Here is a 24,320-nt window from a genome sequence, read left to right as displayed (position 1 = left end):
TTAATTATAAATAGCTAATGCATCAAATATAATTAAAAACTAAACATTAAATAACATATTTACTTAGAAATAGCCAACACAGAACCTATTAACAATATTTATACTATATATTTACACTTTCTCTGGTTTGAGCACTGTCGACTGTATAAATACCTCTAAATGTCATGACAAGATGTAAGCCTGCTTGATTGCTTTTGTACACACATTTTACATGACACAGTGGAGCAAATACATTCCTTGTTTTTGCAGTTCTTGTGATCTCCAGGACTAAGAGCTTCATGTGCATTCTGGGCATTCTGTCATGAAGGAAGCTAGACTGGCCACTAGTATGAGAGTATTTAAACAAAGCCCCCCATCATTTAGATAGTAAAATATATTGAAAGATAAAATTAACCAGTTTGAAATTTCAAATGCATAACCTATCAACTATTTTGCATCATCACTGGTTAGAACACTGTCGACTATATAAATTCCATCAATTGTCATGACCAAGTGTAAGCCTATGCGTTAATGCTTTTGTGGACACTTACTTGACACCGGGGACCAACAAAAGCCGGGGACCAACAAAAGCGAATGGATGCCATGAGGAGGGAAGTCGTCGGAAAATCTGTCTACACGTGACGTCACGAGATTTCCTTAGAACCAGTGGCAGGCTGTTGGAGCTTGTGGCGGAGCCGGGAAGGACTGTCGCGGCAAATTCTGTCTACAAAACATTATTTTCGGGCTTTGTAATTGGCCGCAGCCACAGCAGCTATGGATACATCACGGTCCTTCTATTTTTATCACTGACTTGCTGTTCTTACCAAATATTTGGCTCCGTTAAAAGCACAAGACAGAGCTCGAAGGGGGTGTCCTTATCGTATTCGACTACCACTACCAGGTAAAATAAAACAATAACGTTTTAATGTGATTACACATTTTAGAAATATTAGCAGAAAAGGTTTATGAAGTGGTCATTTAATGTAGTAATTTATTTGGGCTGGTGGAAGCCTAATCTCAACGTTACATGGGTGGGAACAGCCGTTAGCATTTTAGCCAGCACGAATGCACGTCATTTGCAAGTTTGGATGTGATGCTGCTGCTGGGATGCTGCAACGGGAGGGCTTGGGCTGATTCTCAAGCGCAAGCTACATTGATGGGTTGGTAGAGATGTCTGGCTTCGGCCCAGTCAGTTTTTGTGCTGTAGTCTAAACATAAAATGTCTGCAATGAAAGATATTGCCACATGTGTGTTATTATATCTACATAGTAAAAGGAAACGCAAACGACACAGGACTTTTTTTTTTTTTATCATAAAAAATGCAAAACGTTAAGGAGGAGACGAGACTGTCTGATAGTTAGCTGGTTGCTGGCAACCTACGTTCGTTAGCCTCAGTGGCTAGTTAGCATCTATTAGCTAGCTAGCCCTACAGGCTAGCTCGGTATACAAATTCTTTCCCGAATCAGTTGACATTTTATCCATTTACTGGCACGTGAACGTTGTGTAAATATCACCATTATCCAGTATTTATTTTGTGCCCCTTGTTATTATTCCATAATGGAATCTGTATATGGGAGGGTATTGTTATTATGTAATAGCAAATGACACCACACGCCCTTGAAACAAAAGCTGTTGTTTCAATATTTGTATGTGGTGCGAGGCTTAGCGATGTCTCTTGTCCTATTTATTGCGGATACAGTTATTGCGGGAAAAGGTTTCAGCTGTGAACATGCAATCGCATCTAAAATGGAACGCCAGTTCATGTCAGCCATTGTTTTTGTTGTCATTGGATTGCTCCTATTTGTTTTCCATCCCAGATCCAGGTTTTTCACATCTGTCGTCTGATGTTTTTCACAGGCATCCAGTCATCGATGACAACAAAACACTGTTAGTGCATTCGAGTTTCCTGCTGGTGGGGGTTCACATTAAACAAATTCCACACCTGGGTTGACATGCACATCATTTGACTCTATATCATAGGGTAGTAAAGATACATGGCCATTAAAGCTAACAGCTACATGGTCGTTCATGTTGATCCAACCAAAAATGAGATGAATTCAGCTACCAACGTTGTTTTAAAACTTGAAAATAACCATATCACCCCAAAAAATTGTTTTGACTTTAGGCCTGCTATTTATACAGGGTACATCTCATTTGGGTTTTTGAGTGATAAACTAGGTGGAATTTATTACAACTGAAACATTTTGTTTGTGGATTTAATACAGCCGAGAGGCCCGTGCTAATGTTTTCATGTTAGCCTCTAGCCTTCGTATTTAGGAACTAGTGATTGGGAATAAAAACGGTAATGTTCACAGCTTTGTTTTTTGACGATAAGTCACAGATCACAGCCATTTGCTTCCTACTGCTGTCAAAGCGCATCAATCACACCAATCAAATGTTTACGTAAAGCCCTCACGCCAACACACAATTTCGCAGCAGAGCAGTTCAAAAGAGGCAAAGCCCTGCCTGGTCCTTATCCGTGGCTATGACCTCGCCTCTGATGTAGCTTGTGCATACCCTGATAGACCACTTAGCATAATCCATAGGTACCAGAATAGATGCATTGGTGGCCCGTAAAGAAGGTGCACCTTTTAAGAAAGTCTGGCAAAGGGCTCTGCATCCGCAGCTGTGGACCCACTGTAGAGGGGAGAGAGGAAAGGGGGATTAACTGCCAGCGGGCAGGGAGGGGACGGGACGGGAAGCGAGCTCTGGGTCTTAACAATGACTCCGGTGCTCACGTAAGTGTTTGCAAAGGAACCAGAAGGGGAAGGGGGTTTTGGGAGTGGAGTGTGTGGGTGTGGAGGGAACGATCCATGGACATTTTCTCTCCGTGTTTCCTCCCAGGCAGAGTCGCCGCTGGAGTGCCTAAAGAGAGAGAGAGAGACAGGGAGAGAGGGAGAGAGAGACAGGGAGGGAGAGAGAGAGAGAGAGAAGTGGAGAAAGAGAGTGTGAGACAGGAAACGAGAGGCAGAGGAAGGTTGAGTAAAGACAGAGTAGGGGGAAACCAGAAGTGGAGAGGAAAGGAGGCAGACCAAAGGAGAGTGAGGTACTGAGAAGAAAGTAGCAGAGAAAGAGTGAGTCTAGAGGGTTTGTGTAAACGAGAGAGAGGGAGAGAGAGAGAGAGAGGGAAGGAGGGATAGAGAGAATCCAGAGGCTGACGGGCCGAGTTCGGAGAGACAATCGGGTGTGTGTTTGTGAGGAAGAGGAAGGGACCGGAAGGTCAGGACTGCTGACCCAACCCCCTGGGTCCGGGCGGACGATTGAGTCAGAGCCACGATGAGCGACCTGAACGTTGTCAAGGAAGGCTGGGTTCAAAAGAGAGGTGAGCTGACCGGTTGAGGATGGAGGGGGTTTACCGTCCTTCCAACAGTTACACCCCCCCCCCCCCCACCCTCAGATTTAATATCATTTAAACTTATTGTGTACACTATATTATATGAACTTCTCAATTGCATATTAATGCATTCAGCCACATGTGTATGACTGGTTGTCGGATGTATGTATGTGCAGTGTGTGTTCCTTTGTATACTGATTCGCCTCGAGCTGTGACACTGTCACATACACGTTTGTCTTGTGGTGCTGTGATCTCAGATGGCGGCTTAACTCCCCAGATCCTTCCTTTCAGAGCTGCCTGAATTTGTTTAAGGCACTTTTGTGCTCATACAAAGTCAAGTTATCTAGACACAGAGATGTGTCTTGGGGTTTGGAATTGATAGTTGGCAAACAAATTTGTTTTTCCCCTTTTGCTTTAGCCACACATTTTTTTGAAGACCGCTACTGTTGTCTCTCATGGTGAAAAAGTGTAACGTTAGCCTATTAGCAAAATGGTGTTCTACTTGGTCTACTTTGAGATCTTTGTGAGGGAATGCAAGCATGGACCCTAATGTACTGTCTTGTTTGAACCGTAATGAATCCTGCCTTAGTGTTAAATGAATCCACTTACTTAGAGTCGTCCAGGGCTAAGACACATGGCACTCCAATTTCTTTTGAAGTGGACTACTGCACTATAAAAGCAAGGAAGCGTTTGGGGCTCAGCCAAGGTCTAAACACTGAACTAATTCAGTTGGCCGGACAGTCACTAAGCTAGCAGGGAGCTAGCGAGATTGGTTCAAATTAGCCATTCGTTGTTGCAGGTGAGTACATAAAGAATTGGAGGCCACGCTACTTCCTGCTGAAGACGGACGGCTCCTTTATTGGCTACAAGGACAAACCACAAGATGCTGACCTGGCTTATCCCCTCAACAACTTCTCCGTAGCAAGTAGGTCCTCCACAACTTTGCCACTCACAATTTTTCACTATTGGCAGTCACCATTTCAGGGCGGTTCCTCTGACTCTAAGCCTGGTCCTGGACTAAAAGGCCAACTCAACTGATACTTTCCAGTTTTCCTCCGTAAGAGAAGTCACCCATTGGTGTCTTGAGGATCAGTTACAACATACTGGTTCTTAAAATTGTTCCTGTCAATTGAAAATATCAATATAGGCCTGTATTGTAATGCAGTTGTTACACCAAGATGTGACATTCAGACCAGATATACTGCTCCTTGAATGTAATACAACACCACATTGCTCCATTACCGTATGAAACACTACTGGACAACAAATGTTTAACCCAGTCATGGAAAGAACTCGAGCCAGTCACACGTCTATTGACCCACATGTGTCATTTTCACCTTTTCCCTCCCTCAACACTCTGCTGCCCCGCTTCCCTCCCACCCCCCCGCCTACTCCTCAGAATGCCAGCTGATGAAGACGGAGAGGCCCAAGCCCAACACGTTCATCATCCGCTGTTTGCAGTGGACCACTGTCATTGAGAGAACCTTCCACGTGGACACGCCCAATGAGAGGTTGGCTCGCTTGCTCCTTCGTTAATTTTTTTTGTCCCTCTAATTCCTTCTGCCACCATCCCTCTTCCTCTCTGTCTCACTCCTCTGTTAGTTTAAGCCAGCCTACTTTGGAAAGGGGCACTTTCCTCAGCGCACAGCATGTTAGCATGTTAAAGTAAGCTGCTGTCGGTTGGTTCCAGGGACGAGTGGGCGGAGGCCATCCAGACTGTGGCCGACTCCCTGGCCAGCCAGGAGGAGGAGGGGCTCATCTGCTGCCCCACGTCGCAGATTGAGAACGAGGTCAACGAGGAGGAGATGGACACCTCCACCAGCCACCACAAACGGAAGGTGAGGGCCACATGGCGGTCGGACAGATGCACCTGCTAAGGCCCGGTTGTCCCCCGAAAAACAAACCACTGACTCAAGGTTTTCTCCCTTTGTCTCGTCCCTTCCCATGTTTTTCTGTGTTCTTTCTCTTACTCAATTTTCTCTATGGATAGACAATGAATGACTTTGACTATCTGAAACTACTGGGCAAGGGCACTTTCGGGAAAGTCATTTTGGTCAAGGAGAAGGCGAGCGGAACGTATTATGCCATGAAGATCCTGAAGAAAGAAGTCATCATCGCCAAGGTACCAGCCACAGCAAATGGCTGTTTGTCAACTCATTTTACATAAGGCACCAGCAAGCAGCGATTTTTCTAACCCATTGGACCACTTACTTTGAAGCTAGTATAAAGAATGAGTGTCTGAGAGGGCTTGTTAGAAGATCCCGTCAGTGTAGTTGATTAGAGACTGGTTGGAAAACCGTGACCCTCTCTCTCTTTCTCTCTCTCTCTGTCCTTTCTGTCCCTTTAATCGTCCTCTTTTTCTTTCTAATGCAGGATGAAGTCGCTCATACACTCACAGAAAGCAGAGTTTTAAAAAACACCCGACATCCGTTCCTAACTGTGAGTATTGTTTCGAGAAGGCATTTACTTGTCCAGTACGCCTCCAACTGAACAGGCTGCGCTCATAAGGCCCTGGTCAATGGTAGTGCATGTTTGAGGAATTCCAGCAAGGTACTTAACCTTAATTGCTCCTGTAAGTCACTTGGGATAAGAGCGTCTGCTTAAATGACTGAAATGTAAATGTGCTTGAAATCCACAACGACCCAGTACTGGTAAATGACAAGCAGTTAGTGGTGTTACTTGTTAATGCTATGGAAAACAACACAGTGTGTGGAGCATATTCCACATGTGGATACTTTCTATCTTTAACTTCCTACTTGACATCTTTTATTTTTACTTGAATTAGACTTTTATGGGAAAAGGCCCTGGATGTTTGGTCATGGTCTTCTGGAGGTTTTTGTTTAGTTCTTGGGAACTAGGAATATTTCGATGGAAAAGGTTCTGGGGCAGTGTTTTACGCTTTATTTGTGGCAGTTGGAAGTATAGAGAACAATGTTGTTGTTGTTTTTCTGACAGAGCAGTAGGTCGTATTCAGTTCAAAGCTGCAGCAGTATACCTACTTGGTGGGAGTGGCTTAGACCACACTAGCCTCACCCAGGGGAGGTTTTTAGGATGCTCTTTTATGGTGATTGTCTAGATCCTAGGCTTGTTCCTAATGGCCACAGACTCCCCCACACATACATACACATTTTATCTGAAAAGCAAACTACCTACCATAAAAAAAAAAAACGTACATACCATTAAATTGCTTTACTTTCAATGTTTGGAGACACCTGAAACTCATCTCATGATAAAAACCTCCAGGGGGCCGTGATGTAACATCTTTAAACATCCTGGCAGTTTGGACCATTGCACAACCTCTGGAAAAGGTCCCAACATGGTTCTTGTGGGATTCTGGTAACAGGGAAATAGTCAAAAGTCTACCAGAAAACGTTATCTTGTAAGCATCGCGTGTCATCCCGTTGTGGTCATCGAATGTTGCGGAGAAACGTCTTGCAACAACCCTTCAGGGGACTTAATGGGAACATTACTGTATGTCATTAGGACGTCCCCAGTTTGCTGGGAATATTGTACAGTACATGTCATTAAATACTATTGAAAGGATTATTGAACCATTGTCTGAGGGAAGAATAACAATCACTGTGCAACAAACAACTGGTTTTTATTTTCCAGTCTCTGAAGTATTCCTTTCAGACCAAGGACCGGTTGTGCTTCGTCATGGAGTATGTGAATGGAGGAGAGGTAAGAGATACTCATGCTACTTTAGGGCTTAGCTGACATGTCGGCAGTGTTCCAGACACCGCAGGTGTGTTGACAATCGTTTCCATGAGACAGGTGCTCTTTACAAGAACCGTAAACACTCATTATTTCCAGAAACGCTATTCATGCAGTGTCTTAGGTTTGGAACATTGATCAAGGCCCTTTTATTCATTAGGATTTGAAAGGCAAAAATGAGCACTCACAGTAAACATCAGCCCAAGACTCAAGCAAACATATTTTCAGAGAACTTAGTGAATGTAACTATACCTTTTTAAAGATGCCTATATACAGTGGGGAGAACAAGTATTTGATACACTGCCGATTTGGCAGGTTTTCCTACTTACAAAGCATGTAGAGGTCTGTAATTTTTATCATAGGTACACTTCAAATGTGAGAGACGGAATCTAAAAAATCCAGAAAATCTCATTGTATGATTTTTAAATAATTAATTTGCTTTTTATTGGATAACATAAGTATTTGATACATCAGAAAAGCAGAACTTAATATTTGGTACAGAAACCTTTGTTTACAATTACAGAGATCATACATTTCCTGTAGTTCTTGACCAGGTTTGCACACACTGCAGCAGGAATTTTGGCCCACTCCTCCATACAGACCTTCTCCAGATCCTTCAAGTTTCGGGGCTGTCGCTGGGCAATACAGACTTTCAGCTCCCTCCGAAGATTTTCCATTGGGTTCAGGCCTGAAGACTGGCTAGGCCACTCCAGGACCTTGAGATGCTCCTTAGTTGCCTTGGCTGTGTGTTTCGATTCAGAAATTTAAAGGATCTGGAGAAGGTCTGTATGGAGGAGTAGCCCAAAATCCCTGCTGCAGTGTGTACAAACCTGGTCAAGAACTACAGGAAACATATGATATCTGTAATTGCAAACAAAGGTTTCTGTACCAAATATTAAGTTCTGCTTTTCTGATGTATCAAATACTTATGTCATGCAATAAAATGCTAATGTATTAGATTCCGTCACTCACCGTTGAAGAGTACCTATGACAAAAATTACAGACTTCTACATGCTTTGTAAGTGGAAAAACCTGCAAAATCGGCAGTGTATCAAATACTGGTTCTCCCCACTGTATGCATGAATTAAGGTTTGTCTGTGTTTAATCAGTACCTTTCTTGCGTGTATTCCTGGTTCCATACCATTTCTGACTATCTGTCCTGTTGTCCCCACAGCTATTTTTTCATTTGTCACGAGAGCGAGTGTTCTCTGAGGACCGCACACGTTTCTATGGCGCCGAGATCGTCTCAGCTTTAGACTACCTGCACTCTGCCAAGATAGTGTACCGCGATCTTAAGGTAAACTCTAATATATTAGCTATTGGCAATGGCGACAGATACCGTTGTGATAGATTTAGATGGTTGTGTAGAATTCTCTCGGGCAAATCCTGCCAATCCTGAATAACATAGGATGGCATTGATGTCAATGGGAGACTAAGTTAAGATTTTATTTACGAGAAAGATAGGATATGCCTATAAATCATAACACTCACAGAACTTCACTGTCACTACATGTAAACATAAAATAAATTAGGGTTGGATGTATTATTAGGGCTTAAAAATAATTGTCATTGGCAGCTGGAAAACCTGATGCTGGATAAAGACGGCCACGTCAAAATCACAGACTTTGGCCTCTGCAAAGAAGGCATCACCGACGCGGCAACCATGAAGACCTTCTGTGGCACGCCGGAGTACCTGGCACCAGAGGTCAGAGTTCATACACACACTACATACTGTGTGTGGATGTACCTCACACTGTCCAAAATGACAAGTTGTGAGATACACTCACCTAAAGGATTATTAGGAACACCTGTTCAATTTCTCATTAATGCAATTATCTAATCAACTAATCACATGGCAGTTGCTTCAATGCATTTAGGGGTGTGGTCCTGGTCAAGACCATCTCCTGAACTCCAAACTGAATGTCAGAATGGGAAAGAAAGGTGATTTAAGCAATTTTGAGCGTGGCATGGTTGTTGGTGCCAGACGGGCCGGTCTGAGTATTTCACAATCTGCTCAGTTACTGGGATTTTCACGCGCAACCATTTCGGCAGTCCTGTTGGCGAAAATGCCTTGTTGATGCTAGAGGTCAGAGGAGAATGGGCCGACTGATTCAAGCTGATAGAAGAGCAACTTTGACTGAAATAACCACTCGTTACAACCGAGGTATGCAGCAAAGCATTTGTGAATCCACAACACGCACAACCTTGAGGCGGATGGGCTACAACAGCAGAAGACCCAACCGGGTACCACTCATCTCCACTACAAATAGGAAAAAGAGGCTACAATTTGCACGAGCTCACCAAAATTGGACAGTTGAAGACTGGAAGAATGTTGCCTGGTCTGATGAGTCTCGATTTCTGTTGAGACATTCAGATGGTGGAGTCAGAATTTGGCGTAAACAGAATGAGAACATGGATCCATCATGCCTTGTTACCACTGTGCAGGCTGGTGGTGGTGGTGTAATGGTGTGGGGAAAGTTTTCTTGGCACACTTTACGCCCCTTAGTGCCAATTGGGCATCGTTTAAATGCCATGGCCTACCTGAGCATTGTTTCTGACCATGTCCATCCCTTTATGACCACCATGTACCCATCCTCTGATGGCTAACTTCCAGCAGGATAATGCACCATGTCACAAAGCTTGAATCATTTCAAATTGGTTTCTTGAACATGACAATGAGTTCACTGTACTGAAATGGCCCCCACAGTCACCAGATCTCAACCCAATAGAGCATCTTTGGGATGTGGTGGAACGGGAGCTTCGTGCCCTGGATGTGCATCCCACAAATCTCCATCAACTGCAAGATGCTATCCTATCAATATGGGCCAACATTTCTAAAGAATGCTTTCAGTACCTTGTTGAATCAATGCCACGTAGAATTAAGGCAGTTCTGAAGGCGAAAGGGGGTCAAACACAGTATTAGTATGGTGTTTCTAATAATCCTTTAGGTGAGTGTATTTCAAGTGTTTTTTATGGTGGTTATTTATATAATTTATATTCCAGATATTTAATATAACTAATAATAATATAAAAACTAAGTAATACTGAGTCAGTTGGGATCTCCTGACAACAGACAAAAATGTAGAAATTGTTAAATTGTGTAGGACTATTGTATGGATGCCCTTATATTTCAGGACATGACACGTTTTATAGTGTCATGTCCTTACACCAAACTGATACTACACTCCCTATGTCATATTTCATAATGTCATCGTGTCATTACACCAAACTGATACTACACTCCCAATGTCATATTTCATAATGTCATCGTGTCCTTACAACAAACTGATACTACACTCCCTATGTCATATTTCATAATGTCATCGTGTCATTACACCAAACTGATACTACACTCCCTATGTCATATTTCATATTGTCATGTCCTTAACCAGGTTCTGGAGGACAATGATTATGGCCGGGCGGTGGACTGGTGGGGTCTGGGTGTGGTCATGTATGAGATGATGTGTGGCCGGCTGCCCTTCTACAACCAGGACCATGAGAAGCTGTTTGAGCTCATTCTCATGGAGGAGATTAAGTTCCCACGCACGCTCTCCTCCGACGCCAAGTCCCTGCTTTCCGGCCTGCTCATCAAGGACCCTAACAAACGGTACAAAAGCGGCAGAGAGAAGGACGCCCACAGTTCGCGCACACACACCCACGCATATTCCCAGAAACACAGACTAACACAGGCGCACACACACCATGAGGCACCAGCAATAAGCATTACACGCCGAAAGCTTGGTCAGTTAATCAGCCAACAAAACTGCTTAATAGTTTGACACACCAACACATTTCAAAAGAGGGAATATGCATGCCCTTAATGTAAGTCGCTCTGGATGAGCGTGTCTTCTCAATTCCATAAAGGAAATGAATAGTTGGGAGTTTGTACATGAGTTGCTGGCTGGCTCTCGGTGCCCTGTGAAGTACTGCCTCACACCACCTCATCTCAATTTGTTTTTATTTGTTCCTTGTTTGTGACAAAGTTTGTCACAAAGACCTTGATGGTAAAACTTGAGACGTAGGCTGGAAATAAACTCCAGGCAGAGCGTTCGCTCTCTCAATGCTATTTCAGGAGTTGCACCTGGCTGGTGTTCCTGTGTTGTTTCATGACAGCTCTTCAAGAAAGCGTTCACTTCTGTGCGTCTCCCTGTTTCTGACAGGCTCGGCGGCGGGCCAGATGACGCCAAGGAGATCATGCGCCACAGCTTCTTCGTGGCGGTAGATTGGCAAGACGTCTACGACAAGAAGGTGAGTCTGCACTACTTTTTTTTTTCTTCTTCACATGCTTAATCACCTACCATTTTACCCCCGCGCTACATTTAATGGATTTGTCAGTTGAGAGCCAGTGTCGTTGTACTGTAACAAACTGTAACGGTCTGTACTTTGTTGACACTAGAACATCAGCCCTATAATGTTACTTTTGAAGAGGATCGAGCCTGTCCATCAGCGGGACTTATCTGCACTCTGTAAAGAGGCAGTGCACCATTTTGCGTGCCTCTTGCCTGCTCCATCTAGTTGGTGCTTTAACCAGCATAATGGGCGTAGGAGGGAGTGTGATATTCGGGGGGGTGGGGGGGGTTTGTCACATTGGGATTTTTTATTTTTTTTTAAAGACCATTTGTAAACGCTCTACTCTGCTGACTTTGAAGAAAAGAGTAGACACGTTTTTACATCGAAATGGGAGAATGTACAGGGAAAATGCAGTCCAAACTATTTAAGGCCTGTATTGAATACCAATGTGACTTGATGTGGATACACTGTATATATCATTTATACATATTTTTTTCAACAATGGAAAACATTTTATTGTTTGAATCGTGAGTGCTGATGTTGTTATATGAAAGCTTATATGTAAGCAATAAGGCACAACTGGTGTGGAATTAGGGGAATCTACCGAAAAGCTGTTCACCTCGAAGTAATGGCATTATGTCACAAACACCCAAGATGCCTTTTTGCTTGTAAAAAGTTACACAAATACTTGGCCTTTGGATTTCAAGTTCAAAGCTAATGGCATTTTGACCGACATTTAGTAAAAGATATTACAGGCGAAACACTTGATGATTTAGATATAACCAAATAATTGACTGTGTGTTGTTAAATAGACCTTGGCCACTCCTCGATTAACCTACTCAGATAAGACTAGCATAGACTACATAGTTAAATTAATGAAAACAGTGACCATAGGATTGTAATGTTTCTTCATGAATGCAACAGTTTTGACCCGAAAAATACATTCATTGAACCAAAATATGCTGAACTATTAGTCATTTGAAATTGGAATTTGTCCTATGAACAGGATACACAAGGCATGGACCGTTCAGGCCAATTATTACATGCTTACAGTATATTTATCTGGATCATATGAGTTTGTCTGTTGTGTTTTCATTGTTGCGGTATTGCTTAGGGGTCACCTATTATGATCTTATAGTGTATTAAAAGAGTAAACCTGGTTTCGGTAATGTCATAATGTTGGTTTCGTGACAGTATTATTTTCCAAGAGCTTACATTGTGCGATGTGAAAAATAAACAGGGAAAGAACTTGACCACTGAAACCGTTCTGTTCCCTCCCGCCAGCGTTTCTACACATTCTGAACATTCTGTGGAGGAAAAAAGGATCATTGTTATGCAAATATGAACGTGTCGCCCCACAGACATCTGTCCCACTTGTCCCTGCACCCATGCTTGGCTCAGTTCATTCTGTGTAATGTTTCCGTGGAGTTTCCGACCAGAATTTTTTTTATTTTGCACTTAGGCATTGTAACAGCCCATGACAATTGAGGAATGTGAAATGGAGCGCAGTTTTTGCAATGCTGCTGGTGAGGGCTTGAATGCCAGCACCACTCTCAGTGGATTTGGATTAAAACACCTGCTTCGTGGGCCACACAGGGGGTGGAAGAAATGCCAGAAACAGCACATGGAAAAGGACCGCTACGTGGAAGTCACTAAAACGAGTTCCCGTTAGGTTGATTGCCAGTTAGCAGTTCATACATTACCGTTTAGGGTCAACGGTAATGTATACCTTGTTTTGGTCCATTAGAATTACATGAAATACAGTGTAGACATGGCTAATGTTGTAAATGACTTGTAGCTGGAAACGGCTGATTTTCAATGGAATATCTACGTGAGCGTACTGAGGCCCATTATCAGCAACATGGGTCCAATGATTGCTTTGCATGGTCGTATAACAGCCATGGTAAATGAGGCCGTTTTACAGGACCAGGTGCACCTTATGGTGCAAATACTGGTTCCTCATGATGATCTGGGATGACAATGCCTCCATACACACTGCTAAACAAATTCAACCCCAGGATGATGTCAAGCACCTCCATAGCCTCCCTGATGACCAGATCTAAACAACGTTGAATCTTTATGGGAAGTTCGGGAGCGCAGACTTAGAAATAGATTTCCACCTCATTCAAACTGGAGGCTTTGAAGAATGGTGGGAAATTCCACTTCACACAGTTCAGGACTTGTATGACACCATTCTAAGAAGGATTGGAGTTGTTCTGAAAGCAAAGCATGGCCTTATTCTTTACTTTACTTAAGTTCTTGATATTATTAGGTGGTTCTGTTATTTTGTCCACCCTGTTCATGACAACAGTCCTCCCTCTCCTTAACAGTTGGTCCCGCCCTTCATGACAACTGTCCCCTCCCTCTCCTTAACAGTTGGTCCCGCCCTTCATGACAACTGTCCCCTCCCTCTCCTTTACAGTTGGTCCCGCCCTTCATAACAACTGTCCCCTCCCTCTCCTTTACAGTTGGTCCCGCCCTTCATGCCCCAGGTCTCCTCGGAGACTGACACCCGGTATTTTGACGAGGAGTTCACGGCACAGACGATCACCATCACTCCACCGGAAAAATGTAAGTGTCACCCCGAATCCCTCTGCAACGCCAGTCCACTTCTTTGCTGCAGACGACAGTTTTTTCAATCTGTGAAGTATCACCTATCTCTGCCTCTCTGATACCCTCTGCCTCTCTCTGCGCAGTTGATGAGGATGGAATGAGCGAGAGTGACAGCGAACGGAGGCCTCATTTCCCACAATTCTCGTATTCGGCCAGCGGACGAGAGTGAAGGTCATCGCCAGCCAGCCAGCCAGTACCCCCCCCACCCCACCCACGCCACACGGCCGTTTCGAGGAAAACACGTAGCCATTTTAGGAAAAGTCTCCCCTCTCTCCTCCTTTGTACTCATGTGCAGACTGGGAGAAGTCGTCTTTTTAGGGACTATAAAAGGGGTTTTGCACAGTGGGATAGACTCAAACGGTCTCCCCACACTAAAAGAAAAAGTCTCCTACATTTTCCACGCTATTTACTGCAGAAGGCAATGTTTTTGTTATTTATTTTTATCTGTCAGTATTAAGTTGTCGAACTGTTAAAGTTTTTTGTCTTATTTTTTTTTCTTTTACTTTTTTGCACTTGGTTTGAAAGAGCCGTTATAGGGAACAAAAACCAAAAATGTTGCCTTATGTGTGCAGATGTTTCGTATCATACAGACAGGGTTTGGGTCGGGGGGTATTCTAAGTGTGTACAAGTGCATGGCTTGTGGTTCATTCTGATAGTTATACTTTTTTTTGCAGTTACAATGCCATGGTGGCTCACATTCCCCAATCCCATGGCAACAAGAATCACTGTCTACAGAAAACACAACCCTAAATAGACAGAACGAACAGTTTGTTTCATTTCATCGTCGCAGTATTATTATTTTTTTTCTTCATTCTTTTCATTATCAGCCAGAGATTTCTACTTGGTCATTGTTTTAAATAAACTAAACTGCCAGATACTGCAAGGTTCACTCAGGCAACATGGAGCACAACTACATTCAACTCAGCTACCGGTTTAGCTTTACAAACCCATCAGGGAAAAGCTACAAGGAGATATAAAGCCTTTTTTGCATCTTTTTCCACAGTCATTTGATTAACTTATTTTCATAGCTGTAGAAAAAAAAAAAAAATAGTTGTATGGATGTTTACACAAGGGACGTGACTCATACAGGTCCACCTTATGCTGTTATAACACTAACGCGCACACACACACACACTATGTAACATCCGAGCCAGCTCTGAGGTCTGCCAGTATGGCTTGTGACATACCTGTCAAAAGAAATCTACCCATCAATCCCATTCTCCCACATCCTCGGCCCTCTTCCCAGAGCCACGAGGTGGTGGGAGGAAGACCTCAATAATCACTAATCATGTCTGGTCACAGATGACGTGAAACTGAGCCATGAATATACTCGTGTATGATATGACGAGGACCGTGTGAGAATGAGAGCGTGGGAAAAAGGAAAGCCGTTCCCCCCACCTTTTGTGATGTAAATATGCAATGCCTTTTTTTGGGGGGGTGGGGGGGGGGGTTTAGTGGTATCTTGGCCAGACAACTTTTGTGTGTGACTGTACTTCAAGCTTGCTGACGAGAACCAAGGCCAGAATTATGATTTTTTTTTTCTTGGGGGGAGAGGGAGGGACAACACAGACTGACTGGGCACTCCTGTTTCTTTTTTTGTGGCTGACGTCATCGTCGCTTCATCCCGTCTGTCCAGAGGCTTTCCATGGAGACGAGAGGACTGTTGATCGACACCCATCCTAGCTCGCGTGACTTGGGGATTAATCTTAGTATGGAGTATGCACTGTAACATTTCCTTTTTCCCCTTTAAGTGGGACCATGGTTACATCAGGTTGTTACCGGTCCCCCAACCCCCCCCCCCCCTTTTTTTTTTTTTTGTAACATAGTACTTGTTTTATTTATACGTTTGTGTCATTTTAGGCAGTGTTACCCGGTCCATTGTTCAGAATCAAAAAGGCACCTCTCTTTTAGGCGCTCGGAGATGATGATGTTGGATACATTACTAAAGTCTGTTTTTTATCCAATTGTTATTTTTTTGATTGTTTGCTTGTTTGTTTTCTTACCAAAACATTAGGGCAAGAACCCAATAGTGTACTTGCATTGCCGTGGTAGTATTTATTTTAAATTAAATTAAAGAATACATTTCAGGGGTTTTTTGTGGTGTAAATTTGCTTTATTCCTTTGGTTCTTCATTAAGTCCCACCTAACTGTAAAGCAATGCCCTTAACAACATTCTGAATGGGCCATGTTCATTACACACAAATGTAACGATACCAAAACTTTTGTGCCCCAACAAACGTGACCCAGGACTTGATGGGCGGGAATATGCTGGTGGCATACATCTTACGTCACATTTAAATCGATTGTAATTTCCATTCATACAAAAAAATATATATTGTTGCTCACTGTCCATGGGAAAACAATTTACTTTAAGCCTGAATTTGCCAATGAACTGATGAAAATACAGTACATTTACTCAGTGATGTAGTAAGTTACCACACAAATCCACAAGGACGCTAACAAAAGCCCAGTTTACCTCCATGTTTACCTCAATGTCCCTCATTCACATTTGTCCGTTTCTACTTAAGACTAGGTCACAAGGAATCATTAAATCATGTAAAAATGTAGGCACAAACATTATTTGGAAAAGATCAGGACAACAGACATATCAGAACCAGATTTTAATAGGGGGCTTAAGTCTGTCACAGTTAGAAACATCGTCTTGTGGGATTTTGCCTCCTGTAATGTGAGTCCTTTCACTTTTCTTCAGATGGTAGGCATTTCTCTTCCTGTAGTTTGTCCTTGGATTGTAGTTCTGTTCCATCACTCCATATCCATCCACCTTCCCATTGCTGCTACAACTCAGCTGTGGCTCTCCAAGCCGTTGAGGTTGGCTCAAGGCCTTAAGCTCACCCAGGGGGCTGAAGGGGTTCACTTCATCATAACCAGAGTTGGCCTCCATTAAATCAAACAAAAAACATTGACACTCTGCGTATCACACAGGGAAACGGAACTAAACGGACTGAGTTGACGGAATGAAATAGGCAGCCAACAGATGACGGTTTAGATCACAACAACAGCTCCAGGGAGGTGAGGCTCACTCTGGGACGGGAGGTGGCCAGTCCACATCGACAGACTGAGGAACACACAGAAAACAAAAACCTGTGTCAGTGTGCCACCGGCAGATTAAACGCCATGTTCCGTCAGTTCAGGAATTGTGTTCTCTTATCGTTCTTGACAGTAAATATTGCATATGTGTAAAATAACTATACCTTTAAAAGATACATTTCACATCAGTGTCTTGCTCTTTTAATGAATCGATCACGTAAAAAATAAAATAAAAAAACAGAACAATTTAGCTCGAACACCGACCTCAACGTCCAGTTCGAGGATATCTGTATCAGTCTTCAGCAGGTCACACAGGTTGGGCTTTGTGCGACCGAAGTCTCCGTGGACAAACTCCTTGATGTAACTGGGAACAGCTATTAAAGAAGTAACACTGAGTGACCCATGCATTACGTTTTGGACAATAAAGTTGAAGTAGGTATCTTTTTACAGTGAAGGAGCCCAACACAAAATGCTACAGACAACATGTCTTGCGTATGATGATATTATGGTAGGGACATCTCCTGGTGTGTGTAACGGAGTGTGTGGAAGGTTCCAGGATAAGTTTCTAGTGTTTGTGTGTCACTGTCCTGCTTCTCAGTACAAAGGATACGTCCCTGCCTGCGTGCGCAGCACCAGGTGGAAGTGATGCGCGTCCAGGAAACGCGTGCTCATGGTGTGGATAACGCGCTCCCGGACGGTTAGCGGCCTGCGGTGCAACACCCTCAGCGGCGTCTTCTGTGCTAGCTTCAACTCCTATAAGCGGCCAGAGGTTATCAACCTAATATAGCTTTCATTGAATGGTCAAAACCATAGATAAGGAAACACAGGTAGCTATGTTTTTTTTTATCCACCCATATTCCACATAGGGGTGAAATCCCATATGTGGTGCCTTTATTGATACCACTGTACCACTCACTTTGGTTTCCTCTAAGAATGTGATGTCATCTTTGTCGATGGCTTTCTGGGTCCATATGAGGGCACTGTACGACTTGGTCTTGTCCTCCTCACCCTCCTTCATGTGACCCATTGCATCTCTACACACACACACACACACACACACACACACACACACACGTCAGCATTCTACTTTGATCTAAAGAAACCCTCAGAATGTAGCCCTGTTTTCCCATTGCATTGCTCACCTGCTTACGATCTGCAAATCTCTGACTCTGATTTTGTCTGAGGACTGGTTAATGGTCTGCGGGAGGAAATGACAGTGCTCTGGTCAACACCTCTGTGTGTGTGTGTGAGACCCTGCATAGATGTTGAGTTTTTGTACCTCCTGCAGTTGCCGGATCTCTGCCTTATTGAATCTGGCCCTGTGAGGATTCAGCAGCTCCAGTGCAAACGGGCGACCTGAACAGAAACCCTCTGTTACAACTCAGGCTGACACACACAAGGCCAGGGGTATGAGTACATGTTCTGGATAGAGGACAGAGTCCTGGGGTATGAGTACATGTTCTGGATAGAGGACAGAGTCCTGGGGTATGAGTACATGTTCTGGATAGAGGACAGAGTCCTGGGGTATGAGTACATGTTCTGGATAGAGGACAGAGTCCTGGGGTATGAGTACATGTTCTGGATAGAGGACAGAGTCCTGGGGTATGAGTACATGTTCTGGATAGAGGACAGAGTCCTGGGGTATGAGTACATGTTCTGGATAGAGGACAGAGTCCTGGGGTATGAGTACATGTTCTGGATAGAGGACAGAGTCCTGGGGTATGAGTACATGTTCTGGATTGAGGACAGAGTCCTGGGGTATGAGTACATGTTCTGGATAGAGGACAGAGTCCTGGGGTATGAGTACATAGGGTTCTGGATAGAGGACAGAGTCCTGGGGTATGAGTACATAGGGTTCTGGATAGAGGACAGAGTCCTGGGGTATGAGTACATAGGGTTCTGGATAGAGGACAGAGTCCTGGGGTATGAGTACATGTTCTGGATAGAGGACAGAGTCCTGGGGTATGAGTACATGTTCTGGATAGAGGACAGAGTCCTGGGGTATGAGTACATGTTCTGGATAGAGGACAGAGTCCTGGGGTATGAGTACATGTTCTGGATAGAGGACAGAGTCCTGGGGTATGAGTACATAGGGTTCTGGATAGAGGACAGAGTCCTGGGGTATGAGTACATAGGGTTCTGGATAGAGGACAGAGTCCTGGGGTATGAGTACATGTTCTGGATAGAGGACAGAGTCCTGGGGTATGAGTACATAGGGTTCTGGATAGAGGACAGAGTCCTGGGGTATGAGTACATAGGGTTCTGGATAGAGGACAGAGTCCTGGGGTATGAGTACATAGGGTTCTGGATAGAGGACAGAGTCCTGGGGTATGAGTACATAGGGTTCTGGATAGAGGACAGAGTCCTGGGGTATGAGTACATAGGGTTCTGGATAGAGGACAGAGTCCTGGGGTATGAGTACATAGGGTTCTGGATAGAGGACAGAGTCCTGGGGTATGAGTACATGTTCTGGATAGAGGACAGAGTCCTGGGGTATGAGTACATATGGTTTTGCGTATATCATGTGTCAAGCCTGACCGTTTCCGAGTGTCCGTACATCCACATCCTCCCTTCCTGAAGAGGAGAAATTAAACCCTGCCAAGACCCAGGGAAAAGAGGGAACAAGACATTAGATACCAGACTGAGATCTCCAGATACCCGGTTCTTACACCAGTGTATCATTTCGGATCCTTTGATAATCTATTACGAAGCCTGCCAAGTTCAGTCGTTAGACAGCGTTTTCGAACGGGAGAGGTCCTACCTGACTGTATCCAAGTGTTTCTTGTTGGAAAATGTTTTGCCACAGTGTACCCTAGTGAGCGCTGTGCAGTATGTGCTCACCTTTGGCCCGGAAAGAGGAGAGGAGGGGTGCGGCAATCAGCTCCTCCACCGAGGACTCCATCCTCCGCTCTCCGTCAATCACCCAGGGGGTCTGGGGCAATGTGCGGGAAAACTTGTTGTACCTCCCTAAAAAACAGGCAAATATGAAGGGGTCCGGTCAGACCAGTCAAAAATGACGCCTCTCTGTGGTATTAATTTCAGAACCAACCTCACCCGCAACAAAAACAGACACGTGAAGACACTGAACGTCTTGCGCTACACATTTGCTGGCTGGTCGCGTAGGTGGACAGGGAAACTTTCTAAAGAAAAACAAAAGAAATGGAAGCAACACAAAGTTAGGAGCGTGGGCTCCCTCAAAAGAGTTGAGCCAGAGAATGAGGCTTTTCTCAGAACAGTCCAAAAAGGCAAAACAACATGGCCTCCTACTTTAGAAACTTCTCGTCAGAAACCTTCCCGATGGCTTTGGCCACGGCCATTCTTGTGAAGACATTCTGATTGACGAATTCGAGGGAAGAAACGCAGAAACAGAGGGACAAACACAGAATGATCCGTAAGTCACCGTGGGTAAACCGAAGCAATTTGAAACCATCCGGACCATTTGAAATACTGTCCGTTTTGCTTAAATGTTACGTGCTGTAACTCCAACTGGCCTCTGTACTCACCGCTTTGTTTTTAGTAGGACTGAAGCAGTCTGAACAGGCGCCGGCCCTGGATGTAAGGAATAAGTACCGATTTATTTTTGTCCTATCAAATCAATCAACCATCCAATCAATCAGTCCAGTCACCCTTTCATCTCTTAATCCGCTCCTGGGGAAGTGTGTGATTGGAGGACTTACAGGAAGTGACAGTCGGAGTCGGTCTCTGGGTGCGTGAACCCTACGCCAACCTCAAACTGTTCCGTTTGTCGATTGATCTGTTGGAACAAAGAGGAAAATGGAACAGGAATAAACGCACAAAATTACTCCAGAATGAACATCATTTTGTAATTTGCAAGTATATGTTGATCGAGAGAACAGAGCTACTACCCCTCAATGCCATTCTGTTTGCGTCGTCATATAAACTCCCTGTCATGTCTAGCTTGTTAAGGACAGAATCTAATTTAGCAATGGTACAAACAAATCCAAAACCAGGCTAGCTCAAAAGATGATTGTTATGGATACAGTAGTACATTTTACAGTAACTGTATGAAAACTCTCTTTTTTTAAGCTATATCCGCATATGTTAACAGACGTGCATATTATGTGGCGGCTAACTACTTCCAGGTTAACGGTCACTGACCTTGGTCACCACAGATACACCCCCCAGCTCTTTGGACACCAGACCCTGCATTATCCACTTAAATGCATCCTTCACCTTGATGACATCATCCTTATCAAGCAACATGGACTTCTTCCTGTATGGTAACACATCTTGAGTCATGAACAATCACTGAAGTATTAGGAGACATAGTGATGAAAATAATGACATAAATGGTCACAGAACTATTTACACCTGTAGTATGTTATGTTGCAATAATGTCAAGATACCTCAGAATTAGGATCTTATGAATCTTCAATGAGATCTAGATAAGAGATGAGGTACATGGACACCACTTACCTCACTTCCTTCTTAACATGCAGCCAACAAGAGTGCTGTAAGAGGGTTGCAGTGAGAAAGAAATATGTTTTATTGATACTATTATCCCAGTAGAGCGATTTCAATTTTTTTTTTAAATGAATAGAGAGAGCAAGAGAGGAGAGGATACATGTTCAGAATCCTCCTTAGTCACTCACTGTCAGCTGACAAGCATTAGTCATACACACCCTAATGAGACTGCCATATCTGTAGAAACAGTGGCTGTTCCTATGGTACTTTAGCCAAGACAGAAAAGCAAACAGGTGGCACCACTAACGGTGTGGTAACTATGCCCTCTACTGGTCAACACAGATAACTACTGCAATAGATTGGGCTATATTGATTGTGGCTAGTGCACTTAGGCAAATATATTTTCTTTGACTAAAGCATTTTGCACTATTACAATCTATTTGTAAAAATACTGGACTTCAAGCAGACATTTGTTGGTGAGATATATTGGACAGTGTTCCAGCAGGACCAAAATAAAATAAAAAACTGACCTCTCGGACTGACAACTGTGCAGGCAGGGACACAGACAGTACCATTGTGTCAAACTGGTAATTTTCAGCCTTCACCACTTCTGATATCTGCACAAAAACAAAGAGTGCAAATAATTCCCCCCATTCCAGTGTTGGTTCAGCCCTAGGCTTGCTTCATGGTGTCATTTCAGGCGTACTCTGCTGGAGCATTGATTCAGAATGGATATATACACAGCACCAGTCAAAAGTGAGGACATACCTATTGTACTGTCTGTACTGTAATATGGATTGTCTGTACAGTAATATGGACTGTCTGTACGGTAATATGGACTACTACAGTACAGACATAATGATGGTCTTCCACAAATGAACAAGGCACAACTGTTTATTGAAAAGCATTCCAGGTGACTACCACCTGAAGCTGGTTGAGAGAATGCCAAGAGTGTGCAAAGCTGTCATCAAGGAAAAGGAAGGAAGAATCTAAAAATATAAATGTATTCTTGCTACATGATCCTATGTGTTATTTCATAGTTTTGATGTCTACACTATTATTTTACAATGTATAAAACAGTAAAAGTAAAGAAATACCCTTGAATGAGTAGGTGTGTCCAAACTTTTGACTGGTACTGTATGCCCTGATCATAGTGTAACCAATCTCCTTTAGAGATTTTGAGATAAGACAAAGTTGTAATTATAAATTGGACATAACACAATAGGGGAGAAAATGAGTAAAACAAATACAAATTATAATAATGAAAAGGGAAAAAACACACCTTTGTAGCATAAGCTTCATCACAGAACTCTTGTAGAACTCCCAGGCACACCACACACACATCCGATTTGACAAGCCTGGCACCGCCTTCCTCTGTTACCGTGGGGACCAGAGCGGAGTCGCCTTCTGCTTGGACATCGGTCTTGGCCGTGTCCAGCTTAATTTTCTTACTTGGGGGGTCTTTTGTGAGCTGGTCCTGCACTGCTGAATCTTTGGTTACATTTGTCTCTTCGTCATTGATGAAAGCAAGGAGCTCCTTTGCTGTATCCTGAGAATGACAAACACAAACACAGGGTGAGCTGCAGCTAATCGGCACAATTCTTCCTAAGGAGTGTTTCCCAATGCCAGTCCTTGACTACCCCCAACTGACAAGTAATCACCAAGCCCTCAATGGGTTGAATCAGGTGAGTTTGACCGGTGCTATCACGAAAATGGGCACCGACAAAGACATTTGAGTACTGGAGTTGGTCAACACTATTTTGAAGAACCGCTAGGTTACCTACAAAGTTGCTTCAGCCACAGGTGTTCAAGCCTAGCCTAAAGCAGAGGCTTCCTACAAAGAATGTTGGAGGAGCTACCCAATGGTAATTACGCATATATCTTTAATGAAGTCTCTCTGTCCCTGTAGCAGACCGAAGCAGCTAAAGTACTAACTGACCTCATAAGGCTGCCGGTAAGCTGACTGCACCTCCAAGAAGCAGAACCTCAGGACACAGCGGGCACAACACCCAGCTTCCAGTAGCTTCTTCACTATTGGTCGATCATTTTCCTTCAGGGGCAACATCATACAGCTGTACATAGACATCAGAGATTAATGAGTTATTTTGGGTAATATTATTAATATTATCAGTACATATAAGCAGACATTTGTAAACAGTGCAAATCACAGGAGACAAGTGTTAAGCACCTTGCACAAGTGCGAAAAACAGATTTTCGTCTCAAGAATTTGAACCAGCAACATTTTGGTCATACTGGTCCAACGCTCTAAAAATCTGCTGCCCCAAAATTTCACACAATGGTAGTTGAAGCTAGCACGCAGACTTCGCACTTCAAGTATATATAATTATATATATATGGTGTTTACTGAATGTATATTACAGAACTGTATAATATTATAGAAAGCGGCTTGTGTGTACACATTGCCAGCCTAGCATTTGGTCACACTCACTGCTTGTATATTGTCGGTGCAATTGATGTTACAATGTGCAGCTAGTTATGCATGATCTAGGTAGCTACGTTCTTACCTAAACAACAGTCATTAGTTAGATAGCAAATTATTTAAATACCAATCAGCACAAGGTTTCGACCTAAAAGCGACAACTCGCAAACTTACCTTTAATGGCAAAGTAATTACAGTATTTGTAGCTATGAGAATCAAACATGTATAGAATGAAAACCCAGTTCAGTAACTTCACTTCTCCTCTCTGCCAGCATGCAGCTCTAGCGAGACTGCTCATCTACAATAGACAGCACCAGTCAAATCAGATAGATTAACCTAATAATTAGAGCGGGTTTGATTGTTTTGATGAACACCACAGGGTATTTTAAATTGTATAACAATATTATAATTAGTATATAACTGTAAACGAATTAATTCGGAAAAATGCACGTAAATGTATAGTTTGATGCACCCAGT

The 24,320-nt window shown here is 43.4% G+C and overlaps 2 protein-coding genes across 6 annotated transcripts; one reads left to right on the top strand and one right to left on the bottom strand.

The window, feature by feature from the left end:
• Positions 1-623: 623 nt before the first annotated feature.
• akt3b (v-akt murine thymoma viral oncogene homolog 3b) lies at positions 624-16,023 on the top strand. Of its 5 annotated transcripts, none has more exons than XM_010889298.5 (14): positions 624-880; positions 2,828-3,301; positions 4,113-4,238; positions 4,713-4,824; positions 5,004-5,151; positions 5,304-5,435; positions 5,687-5,752; positions 6,926-6,994; positions 8,202-8,324; positions 8,604-8,732; positions 10,420-10,634; positions 11,188-11,275; positions 13,786-13,888; positions 14,014-16,023. In XM_010889298.5, exons 2-14 carry the CDS (start codon positions 3,256-3,258, stop codon positions 14,097-14,099), a joined length of 1,443 nt encoding a protein of 480 aa, XP_010887600.1. In that variant the 5' UTR covers positions 624-880; positions 2,828-3,255; the 3' UTR covers positions 14,100-16,023. The 5 variants fall into 5 exon arrangements, with proteins under 5 accessions (XP_010887600.1, XP_010887598.1, XP_034149908.1 ...); XM_010889296.5 differs by having other exon boundaries at positions 2,824-3,301; XM_010889299.5 differs by lacking the exon at positions 624-880 and adding an exon at positions 909-1,139.
• Positions 16,024-16,536: 513 nt separating this feature from the next.
• On the bottom strand, positions 16,537-24,133 carry pus10 (pseudouridine synthase 10). Its single transcript, XM_010889300.5, has 18 exons — positions 24,018-24,133; positions 23,343-23,475; positions 22,686-22,952; positions 21,934-22,020; positions 21,416-21,450; positions 21,098-21,212; positions 20,656-20,732; positions 20,482-20,527; positions 20,246-20,310; positions 20,033-20,118; positions 19,820-19,945; positions 19,517-19,573; positions 18,258-18,334; positions 18,121-18,176; positions 17,895-18,012; positions 17,589-17,731; positions 17,243-17,342; positions 16,537-17,006 (listed from the first exon to the last, which is right to left on the bottom strand). The coding sequence occupies exons 2-18, from the start codon at positions 23,469-23,471 to the stop codon at positions 16,968-16,970; spliced, it is 1,623 nt and encodes a 540-aa protein (XP_010887602.1). The 5' UTR covers positions 23,472-23,475; positions 24,018-24,133; the 3' UTR covers positions 16,537-16,967.
• Between the last annotated feature and the right edge of the window lie 187 nt (positions 24,134-24,320).

The sequence above is a fragment of the Esox lucius genome, chromosome 9 (assembly GCF_011004845.1).
Source record: "Esox lucius isolate fEsoLuc1 chromosome 9, fEsoLuc1.pri, whole genome shotgun sequence".
NCBI classification, from domain to species: domain Eukaryota; kingdom Metazoa; phylum Chordata; class Actinopteri; order Esociformes; family Esocidae; genus Esox; species Esox lucius.
The sequence above is the reverse complement of the archived record's forward strand: the minus strand, read 5'-3'. Positions and strand labels throughout refer to the sequence as shown.

Excerpts from the sequence above, each read along its gene's own strand:
- akt3b (XM_010889298.5), top strand. The coding sequence starts at position 3,256 with ATGAGCGACCTGAACGTTGTCAAGGAAGGCTGGGTTCAAAAGAGAG. Across the intron at positions 3,302-4,112 it reads AGGCTGGGTTCAAAAGAGAG|GTGAGTACATAAAGAATTGG; the intron begins GTGAGCTGACCG and ends TCGTTGTTGCAG. Across the intron at positions 5,152-5,303 it reads CCAGCCACCACAAACGGAAG|ACAATGAATGACTTTGACTA; the intron begins GTGAGGGCCACA and ends CTCTATGGATAG.
- pus10 (XM_010889300.5), bottom strand. The coding sequence starts at position 23,471 with ATGATGTTGCCCCTGAAGGAAAATGATCGACCAATAGTGAAGAAGCTA. Across the intron at positions 21,213-21,415 it reads CATGTTAAGAAGGAAGTGAG|GAAGAAGTCCATGTTGCTTG; the intron begins GTAAGTGGTGTC and ends GTTACCATACAG. Across the intron at positions 19,946-20,032 it reads CGTGTCTGTTTTTGTTGCGG|GGAGGTACAACAAGTTTTCC; the intron begins GTGAGGTTGGTT and ends CCTGTTTTTTAG.